The 9,733-nt window shown below is 44.2% G+C and overlaps 3 protein-coding genes across 3 annotated transcripts; 1 reads left to right on the forward strand and 2 right to left on the reverse strand.

Moving 5' to 3' along the window:
* Positions 1-194: 194 nt before the first annotated feature.
* Positions 195-3,598, forward strand: LOC6739379 (zinc finger protein 2). Its single transcript, XM_016172204.3, has 7 exons — positions 195-236; positions 302-871; positions 936-1,241; positions 1,294-1,485; positions 1,543-1,644; positions 1,700-2,378; positions 2,440-3,598. Exons 2-7 carry the CDS (start codon positions 346-348, stop codon positions 2,693-2,695), a joined length of 2,061 nt encoding a protein of 686 aa, XP_016026974.1. The 5' UTR covers positions 195-236; positions 302-345; the 3' UTR covers positions 2,696-3,598.
* Positions 2,985-3,549, reverse strand: LOC6739378 (NADH dehydrogenase [ubiquinone] 1 alpha subcomplex subunit 6). The gene is made up of 3 exons (XM_002076250.4): positions 3,413-3,549; positions 3,221-3,336; positions 2,985-3,166 (listed from the first exon to the last, which is right to left on the reverse strand). The coding sequence occupies exons 1-3, from the start codon at positions 3,540-3,542 to the stop codon at positions 3,038-3,040; spliced, it is 375 nt and encodes a 124-aa protein (XP_002076286.1). The 5' UTR covers positions 3,543-3,549; the 3' UTR covers positions 2,985-3,037.
* A 415-nt stretch (positions 3,599-4,013) lies between the features above and the next one.
* On the reverse strand, positions 4,014-4,836 carry LOC6739374 (DNA-directed RNA polymerases I, II, and III subunit RPABC1). The gene has a single exon (XM_002076247.4). The coding sequence runs from the start codon at positions 4,734-4,736 to the stop codon at positions 4,104-4,106; it is 633 nt and encodes a 210-aa protein (XP_002076283.1). The 5' UTR covers positions 4,737-4,836; the 3' UTR covers positions 4,014-4,103.
* Between the last annotated feature and the right edge of the window lie 4,897 nt (positions 4,837-9,733).

Consider the following 9,733-nt stretch of genomic DNA (forward strand, 5'->3'; position numbering starts at 1 on the left):
CCATTTTCTAGCTAGCGACTGTAACTCAAAGGTTACTGCCCGGCATGTGATCTTATTGAAAGCAGGTAGATTGATATTTAATACATATATATTTAATTATATTCGCTTCTGTACGTGACTTACCCCCCGCACCTGTTTGTGTACACCCTTGAAGCTTAAATGACGCAGCACGCAGCCGGCATGGGTACTTGTGCAATTAAAGAAACGGTCACACTGCTTTTGATCACAAAAGAGCGGTATAAAATACAATACACATTGTTTGCCGAACTTATTTTTAAAACTACTTCTACCTTACAACAAGCGGATAAACCAGCACAGAGGAGCATCTTGATCAACCGCAGCGCCATGGACGCCGCCGTACCGGATCCCGCGCTGCTGGCGATGAACAAGCTGAACAAGGGCTCCAAGTGCCGAGCCTGTCTATCGGTGGACCGGAAAACCGTGCAGTTGAGCGCCGAGGTGCCCAACCTGCAAAAGTCGCGCACCTACGCCCAGAGCCTGAAGCAGTGCACCAACCTGGACCTGCGGGTCATTAGTCCAGGTGGCTACCTCTGGCCCATGCAGATCTGCGTGCGCTGCTGTCGCGCCCTGGAGGTGGCTATGCACTTTGTCGAGATGGCCCTGGAATCGAATCTCAAGCTCCATGCCGAAGCTAAAAGCGTCAAGCTGCCCAGTCCCACTGGAGAGCTTAAACGAAAGGCCAGCAACGAAACGATTCCCTGGAATCAGTTTAGCCAGGAGTTCGAGCAGTTTGTCGAGGGCTACGAGGGTCCCATCGAGGAGAATGTCCTCTACATGCGAGGAACCAAGGTGCCGCGACTGGACGTCGACGCTTCTTCGAGCAGCAAGACACCGCCGAAGGAAGATGAAGGTAGGCCTAACTGACTGTTTACCCCAGCATTCACCCTAATCTTCTCTATTACACCCCGTTAAAGTCATACTCTTCGACGTCAAGTACGACACCAATGATCTGGAGGAGGAGGACGAGAACGACGGCTCGGATGCGAAGAACAATGAGACCTTCTTCGAAAACAGTATTACATCTGGAGAGACAGTAATGGTCGTCTCAGTTGCGGAAAAAGCTGTCGAGAATAATAACAATTACAATTTCAATAACAAAAACGGCGATGTGACGGACGAGGAGTGCGACCTTATACAACGCGCTCTGGAGATGACTCTAAACGACGATGGCTGTAGCCAAAGTCCCAAGAAGGAGGCCAGCAATGAAACTCAGCTGAAATGTAAGTGTATACCGAGTTGGACTATTTATAGTTATCATCTCTTGCTTTCTAGCCAATGGAATAGAGGTCTCATCGCCACTCTTTATTAAGCTGGCCACGACTGGCAGCACGACAGCCAATATACCAATTTTGAAATGCAACATTTGCCAATACACGCATACCGATGCAGAGCAGCTAAAGATTCACTACAAAAGTATTCACAAGATTTCAATGATCGAAGACGAAATAATTGGCCTAAACAAAAGTGAGCTATTTTTCTAGTAAATTCCTTGTACCACCGATCTTATACGTATTGTTGCAGATCAAAACTTCAAGTGCCGACCTTGCAATAGTTATGAGACGAAAGACAGGTCTGAAATGCAGAAGCATCTCATCGATCACCACAAGATAGATGGTGATTTTGGTAGGCTCTAAGATTCGAATCAAAAAAGCCCTTACTCACTGAGTTTATCCACCAGAAATGTACTGCTATATGCAAGCAAACTGCCCGGCTTGCGACAGGATCTTCAAGGATCAGCGCTCGGCTAGAAAACATTACACCAGGGTGCACACTCCGGTGCAAATTTCGGTGTCGCCAACGGAGTCATATGCCTGCACGGCATGCGATAAGGTGTTCAACCAGAAGGCCAGCCTGCACAGCCATCAGCGTTTCTGCCAGGTGAAGGATGTCGTGCATTGCAGCTTCTGCGACCAACAGTTCAACAGCATGCGCAAGTACGAGCTGCACTTGCAGCAACTCCATGCCGTGGAAACAGTACACGAGTGCGAGATCTGCCGGCGGAGCTTCAAGAGCGCCGAAACCCTAACGATGCATCGCAAGCGGCACTCGGAGCGGCACTTCCAGTGCGGTAAGTGCTCGCTGAACTATGTTAACTCAGCGGAGTTGCGAGTGCACTACGAACGGGCTCACGTCAATGAGGAACCAGTCAGCTGCCTTACCTGTGGCAATCAGTTCCAAAACATGACCCTGCTGCGCGAGCACGAGCAAAGAAGTCACCAGAAGTCGAAGGTCTGGCGCTGTGAGGTGTGCAACTTTGAGACGAAGACCAGATGGCGCAGGCGTCAGCATCAGTACGAGCACATGGATTATCCGTACAAGTGTCAGAAGTGTACCAACGAGTTCGCTGATCGCAGCAAGTACGTAACTTAATCTAACTGAATATACTGGGCCGAAAAATCATCACCATGCCACTTACAGATTTCGCCAACATTCCAAGAAGGTGCACGGCATCGAACTGAGCGACGAGCAGTTGGCTGAGATGTTCCGCGAGAAGAAGGGCTACACCAATCGGCATGATGCATTCAACAAGTCGATCAACTCGCTGGAGATTCCAGGCCTCACGGAGGACTGTTTCGCCGAGCTGGAGAGCCTGGGCGTGGACTATGACGACATAACTACTGATCTCTTTGCCAGCTCCGCCGCTCTGGACAACCTGCTCAATTTGATACCTTAAAAACACGGCGACGATCAATCTACCTGCATAGAATTTACAAATTTAAACGGCACACATATTAGCTGACGAGAGCAAGAAGACTGTCTGCACTTTACAAATCGCCCTAACAGAAATAGCATTTATACACCACACTGTTTAAGTTTGAACAACTATTTTGCTCAACCGAATCAGAATCCAGATTAGAACATTCATTAGTATGTATTCACAGTGAAACCATCATATTTTTGAAGTCACCATCTAAATAAACAAGGACACACACGCGTTTCTGAAGCGCACAAAACTCCCTTCGTTTCGTTTTACACTCTGTCGGAGTTTGTATTTAAACTATTTCAATTTGAATAACTAATTAACACCCTGGATGAATTTTGAGAGGAAGTCGGTGGGCTTGGGATCCTGCGATTCTTTCCAGTAGCGCATGATATGGCCCTTCTGTTTCCAGATCTCCACGGATTCCTTAAGCTCCATTTGGCCCTGCGTTAGAGAATATTAACACCTGCAGCATAGATCACTTATGGATGCTTTTACCTTGATGACCAGCATGTCGATCACCCGGATGTCGGTCACATTGCGATGCTTGACGAACTCTTCGCGCAGCTTGTCACGGCACTGCTCCACGGTCATGGGGATGTCGTAGTCCATGACTGCAAGCGGACGGATGGCGTTACATGGCGTCGGGATACGGATGCATACGGTGATGACATAACCAGGAGCACTTACCGATGTAGGGAATCTGGCGGTACCAGGCCTTGTACAGATTGAGGGCGCGTTTGCGGGCCTCCTCCCGGTCCACGGACAGGATGGGACGCACCTGCTGCACGGCTCGCTTCACGGCTTCACGTCCGGCCATTTGATTTGTTTTTATTTCTTTCTGTTTTTCCTACGACCGAATTGCTCCAAGCAGAACAGTGTGACCGCAGTTCACTACGCCCAAATCGACAAACCCAAACTTTGTTAAAATTATTAAAAAAATGAATCTATTTATTTCAATGATTTTTTCTGATTGAAAATAATATATGGTGCTACACGATATAATAAATCTCATATCAAATGATTTTGAATACCCACAATATAGTCCCCAAATTTTGTCCTGGTGCTTCGAAATAAAAGAATATAAACTTTTTTATGGATTAGGATAAGCTGCTTAGATAAAATAGATACACTAGTTTAAATTTATATCATTTTGTCAACTTACACTATTGTTTATCCTAACTAAAATGCGGAGACCTTGAATTAACTCGTTTCTTAGTAACTCCCTAGTATTAAAGGAAATAATTAAATTTCGAGTACTTTTATTTTTTACCAATACCAAACACAAAACTCACTGAAAAGATTGCGATTTATTAGTGTGTACAATTCGCTGCCTTTTCCTTAAATCATAGGTTTCTTAAATTAATTCATAAGTCCAGGATCAGCACACCAATCGGTAGGATATGTACCGCCCCGCCGTCTCAGAGGAACGGATGATCTTAACCACCTGGCCGCGCTTGAGTCCAAAGTACCGGGCCACGGGATCGCCTGCCTGGATCCTCATCAACATGTTCTCCTTCAGTTTGTAACGGCTGAGCAGCTCCTGCTTCTCCTCGACGGTCATGACCACGTGCTCCGGGACCAGTTCGTGCTCCGTGATGTTGATCAGCAGTTCGGATTCGAGGAACTGTTCCAGGATGTACTTGGGGGCCATGTCTACGAGGGATTGCTTGGCGGAGGGCGTCATGCCGCCCTGCACCACAACGATGGCCCGGTGGATGTTCTCTTCCTGCATGCGGGTGCAGTACGTCTTGATTGTCTTGATGCCGATCTTCGGCTCCTCGGGAAAGAAGACGAACATCTGGTCCGTGGGATCGTCGTTGTGGGCGACCAAAACTATCAAATCGGAGCGAGCCGGCCGCTTTTCGCTGGGCTTGTCGCCGAACATCTCCTTGAACTGCTCCAAGGTCTGGTCCAACTCGTCTTGGGTCACCAGATAGCCCCGATCGTGGCTCAGCTGCATGATGGTCTTGCGAATGCGCCACAGCTTATAGGTTTCCGCTTCGTCATCCATGGCTATTTTCAAAAATTAACAATTTCTAAATTATAAACAGAGCACGCGGATGATGTAGTAGGACCAGAGAATGCCTCTGCATAAAATACCTTACAGCGGCTACAGCATAACAATTAAAAATACTAAAGAGCGTTTGGTGGTCACATATTTAGCGAATACTCGAACCATTTATAAGAGCGTAACAGCAGTGAAATTTATTTAAATAAAAAATTTCCAGCTCTGTAATGGCAAAATTTGCTTCAAAGCCAATAGTCGCAAATGCAAAATATGTATCACATATCATGTAAAAAACTTTAATTTTAATTATTTTTTTTTGCGTGGCCTCCCTGGTTTTCAGCTCTAGAACTTTTCTTCATCAGTTTCACAGAAACTGATCCGTTCTGTTCCACTGTACAAGTATGGAGCACCCTTTACTATCAAGTACGGTACACCCTGTACAACCTTTTACGAAGCAACTTGTATGGAGCCCCTTTTACGTGGGACCTTGTACCTCCATGCCTGAGGCTCCGTGCACAGGGCACCTTGTACGGTTGTTCTTTAAAAATGACAGACAAACTTGATTTGTTGGAAATTATGTTGAGAATATAATTACAATAGAATATTGTAATCTAGAAAATAGATTAAGTGTGTACATATATTCTTGATCAGGATCACTAGTCGATCATCACTGGACAAATAGCCATGTCCTATGATTCAATTACAACGATTTTTTTGAATACAACGATTTTTTCAAACGCAAAATTTCCTTTTTTATCTGGGTAGAGAATACGCCATTTGTAATTAATATAGAATATTTATGATCTTGAAAGTTTCGTTCTGGTTTCCGTTTGCTTAGTTATGAAATAGTTTAACTTAAAAAAAAGTAGTTATTCGGAATTTTTCACAGTTTCGTATTTGACATATGTGATGTGAACTTTAACTAATGCATATCTGTCTATGCATATCTGTCTATGTCTTGTGGCATTACATTTATAATTATTTTTGACACCCATTGTTAATGCAATCAAAATGTGTTAAGCATACATGTATGTACATATATGTGTGCTCCCCAGCTCACGTTTGGTGACCCCGCAATGAACCCAACTCACTTTCCTTCCAATATTTTACGTGCAACATTCAATTAGGACCCAGACGGGCAAATAATATGCTGCGGTGGCATGCCGCTCTTCTTATCCTTTGTCTGCGTGCCGCTCACTAAAAATGCCGTTAATATTTCCCAGCCCGCTTTTCCTCGCATTTTCCACCATCCTATTTCCCGGTGCCGAGTGCAATTATTTGGAACATCATCGGGTATGACTTTCGCATCCGCACGTCGGCGACGCACCATCGTCAATGACTGACAGTTTATTTAATAGAAAATTCGCCATGTGTATGGATGCTGGTTTGCGTTTGTTTTCCAAATAGTTTTTCCTCGACGGCCTCATACGCCAGCGAACGGCATTGACAAATTGTGCGGAAAATATGCATAATAAATGAAGCCACGCACTTTGAACTTTTGCAGTTATTAAAAGCGGGGAGCGTGTGGAATTCCTCTCGAAGTCATGACTATGAATTTTCAAGACGCAAACAGATGGACATTAAAAACAAATTTGGAATAATAGGATTCTGTTTCTTAACATTCATAAACTTAAAATTAAACTTGCTTAACTTACAAAAAAAAAAAAAGGAAAAGGGTGTCTTTTTCCTAAAGAATCACCAAGATTTGAAGTAAGAAAAGTTATTTTATCAATTTGTTTCTGTCTCATAAAATGGATTTCCATATGTTTTTGAAATAGTTTTGTATCTTCGTTGTATTTTTTGTTGTATTTTCCATATCAGTTAAAGGGTTAGTTGATAGCCCTCCAGGATTAGGGAAGATCTCAATCCCCACTGCCAGTAGTTTTCCCTGCGAATGCGTTCTTATCCTTATTTGGAATTTATTGGTTTCCGTCCATTCATCCAACCGTCCGTCTCCAGCTCGATGATATTGAAATTTCGAAGTTGCCCGGCGCTCCATATGGCCAGACCACATTAAAACCGGGCAAAAGTGCAGGCTACGCATAGCGAAAACAAAGTTCCCCAAAGCGGGGGAGGGACAGAAGGGGGGAAAGGGGCAGTGCGGCGAATATAAAGGGAATCTAATAAAAATCCACTTTGTGCAAGTATGAAAAATGAACGATGAATTGCATTATAAATGCAAAAATATTGTAGGAAGCACGACACCACCACCGCTGGACAAGCGCGTCAGAAAATCTGATCAAAATTATTGAGGCGCACGGAATGGGTAAGTCGCGGAGAGGAGGGGCGGAGCGGGCTGCGACTGGAGGCGTGGCACTCACTGCAGCGGAACGTGGCGCACTTGCAAAGTTTTTGCGGCGACGCTAAGCTGTTGATAACGCCGATGATGACGACGCGATAAGCGCGGCGATAATGTTTGGGGCGCAGCCAAAAGCCCCAACTTCAGGTGAGCCAGTGGAGCAGTGATGACGAATATGGAGAGTCCCCAAGCAGGGTACGAAAGATAAGTACCTAAAAATACGCATTTCAGTTTGAAATTATTATTTTTTCTTTCCTGCAGTACTGAGTGCATAAATATAAGGTTGCTTATAAGGTGCACAAGTATAAGGTTGTAAAAAACTAAAAATATATCTAAAAATATTCTATAAATATAAATAAATATATAAATAAATATATTCATATTAAGTATCTATTTTTGTGTTATTTGAACGCTCTGATATTTACATATGTATAATCATTAAAGTATCTAAAAGATAAAGTATATGAATTTGTAATCCTTTCAATCCTTTTCGATATTTCCTTACATAGGTACCTAAGGAGCTAAACCCTTGATAATGATAGAAAATAGTACCTTTCCCAGCACTTGATGAACGCCGCCTGAGCTCCAATTGGCAAGGACAAAAGCCAGCATGTCCTTGTGGCTGTGCGGTCGTGGCTCGTCGTCCTGTGCGTGCGCTGCATTGGGAAATTCGCTCGAAATGGCATTTATTTTCGGTTTAGCTGATGATGAGCCACGGATAATGGCGTAGGGATAAAGCGAGCGAGCATCCAGGCGAACGGAGCAGCACGGGGAGTTTATAATTATTATTTCAGCTGGGATGTACTCAAGTCTGGCCATTGACATTGAGCCAAAACAGGCAAAGCAGGATATCCAACAAAGCTTGTGCATTTAAATATATTTTATCAATCAAAGCATAGCACTCAATATTAATGTGACAATTTTTTGAACAAATATAAAAGTTCATAGTAATAGTTTAATTATAAAGAGTTTAAATTCAATACAATATGCATATGATCTGTGGAATTAGAGGTATTTATTGCATAGGATCCAATATATACTCCCATCCAATGACTTATTTATGTAGCTACAATGGTGTTTTAAACCAAATATTTGTAGGTAGCTTAAAGTTAATTCCTGCAACTAACAATAACAACTCAGCCACTAAAGTCCCCAGTGTCCTGGTTTCGCTTTGTGCATAAATATTGTGAAAAATTGAGTTTAGGGGGCAGGTAAGGGGCTTTATCCGGGAGCTGCAATCTATTGGCGGCAGGCGGCAGCAATCACAGCCGACCCCCCGACGGAATCGCAGCCCTCTGACCCACGCCCATGCCATGCAATTATTTGTATAGGAATTTAAATTGAATGTCAGTCTGTTTGTTTCCATAACATACACACTGGCACTCGCACTCTCGCACTCGCACATTGCTGACAGTTTAAGGAACATGTGGAGGCAGCACGGGACAGATGGGGTTGGAGTGGATGTGGAGGCTGAGGTCCTGGGACCAGGACATTGTCGCACATAAGCAGTTCTTTGGTTCCTTCGATGCTGCCGCTCGGTTCCTTGTCTGCTGTAAAATTCCAAATTTGTTTTATTTGATTTCTGCGCTGCTCTCGCCCGTTTCCCGGCTTGCCGCTTTCTGCTCCTTATTTCCAGCAGTCGGAGATCCTGCTGCATATTTCCCTTTATGCAAAATATATGCTATAAATGGCCCTGCCCCACCGCCCCCATTTGAATCTCGTGTCACATGTCGCACGCAGTTAGGTGCCTTCGTTGTTATTGTAATTGTTGTAAATGTCGCCCAGCGACAATATCGCATTTGCATATTTCTGTGCCAACACAGACCCGCATTTATATATCTATCTATATGTATGCAGTACACCCTGGTTACCCCTTTACTGCCCACGTTTCGTGCATTTTTACTTAATTTTATTTGTATTGGATTTGCGCCGCTGTCTCGGCGAGTCCTCCTCTGTGCAACGCAGCGCAGGGCGGCGCGATTTCGGAATTCTGCAATTTGCACAATAAATTTTAATTCAATTTACTGTTAAACTCACCCAGAGACACAACAACTAACTAAATGCGGACGCGGAAGTGCGCATTCTGGCATGACAATCGTCCTCCGGCAGCCCGGGAATTCATGGTGAAGGGGAAAGAGGACGCTCTGCAGCCGGAGATTACCATCAGCCAAGGGCTACAGTGAAGCTTAGGCACGGGAGAACATGACAGGATAAGTTCATTTTGATTAAACTGGGATACTTCTCTTATATCTATTATCTTTTTATAAATTCAAGGATATTAGAAACAAAATATAAAGAAAATTCGGATTTTCTTTGAAGTTTCCAGATTAGTCAGATTGCATTAAGTTAAGTAGTTTGAAAACAGCAGGCTTAAATTAGCTCAGTAAGTCCCCTGTAATTTGGGCTAACCGTAGCCAACCGCGGAAACCTTCATCCTGCGACCGCCGCAGGACCAATACGCCGTTAGTTGGTGAACTTTATGTCCTGCAGGACCGCAAAAGGGGCAATAAGTTGCGCTTATTATGATAATGGGTGCGCATGTGCAGCCATTTTGATTGGGCTGCGGCAGGATTGTAGTGGCAATGCTAAATGCAGCGCCAGTTATCAAGCGTAAGTGAATTGAATGTGCGCAGCTGCATTGTCGGAAACCGGAAACGGAAATGGAAGTGGGATTGGGAGTGGGAATAGTAACGAAGCTACG

The sequence above is a fragment of the Drosophila simulans genome, chromosome 2R, assembly GCF_016746395.2.
Source record: "Drosophila simulans strain w501 chromosome 2R, Prin_Dsim_3.1, whole genome shotgun sequence".
Classification (NCBI taxonomy): Eukaryota; Metazoa; Arthropoda; class Insecta; order Diptera; family Drosophilidae; genus Drosophila; species Drosophila simulans.

What these genes read in the sequence shown, in the direction of transcription:
- LOC6739379 (XM_016172204.3), top strand. Translation starts at nt 346, where the DNA reads ATGGACGCCGCCGTACCGGATCCCGCGCTGCTGGCGATGAACAAGCTG. An exon ending in ACCGCCGAAGGAAGATGAAG is followed by an intron (nt 872 to 935) that starts GTAGGCCTAACT and finishes ACCCCGTTAAAG; the next exon opens with TCATACTCTTCGACGTCAAG. An exon ending in GAGTTCGCTGATCGCAGCAA is followed by an intron (nt 2,379 to 2,439) that starts GTACGTAACTTA and finishes TGCCACTTACAG; the next exon opens with ATTTCGCCAACATTCCAAGA.
- LOC6739378 (XM_002076250.4), bottom strand. Translation starts at nt 3,542, where the DNA reads ATGGCCGGACGTGAAGCCGTGAAGCGAGCCGTGCAGCAGGTGCGTCCC. An exon ending in CCGCCAGATTCCCTACATCG is followed by an intron (nt 3,337 to 3,412) that starts GTAAGTGCTCCT and finishes GTCCGCTTGCAG; the next exon opens with TCATGGACTACGACATCCCC. An exon ending in TCGACATGCTGGTCATCAAG is followed by an intron (nt 3,167 to 3,220) that starts GTAAAAGCATCC and finishes TCTCTAACGCAG; the next exon opens with GGCCAAATGGAGCTTAAGGA.
- LOC6739374 (XM_002076247.4), bottom strand. Translation starts at nt 4,736, where the DNA reads ATGGATGACGAAGCGGAAACCTATAAGCTGTGGCGCATTCGCAAGACC.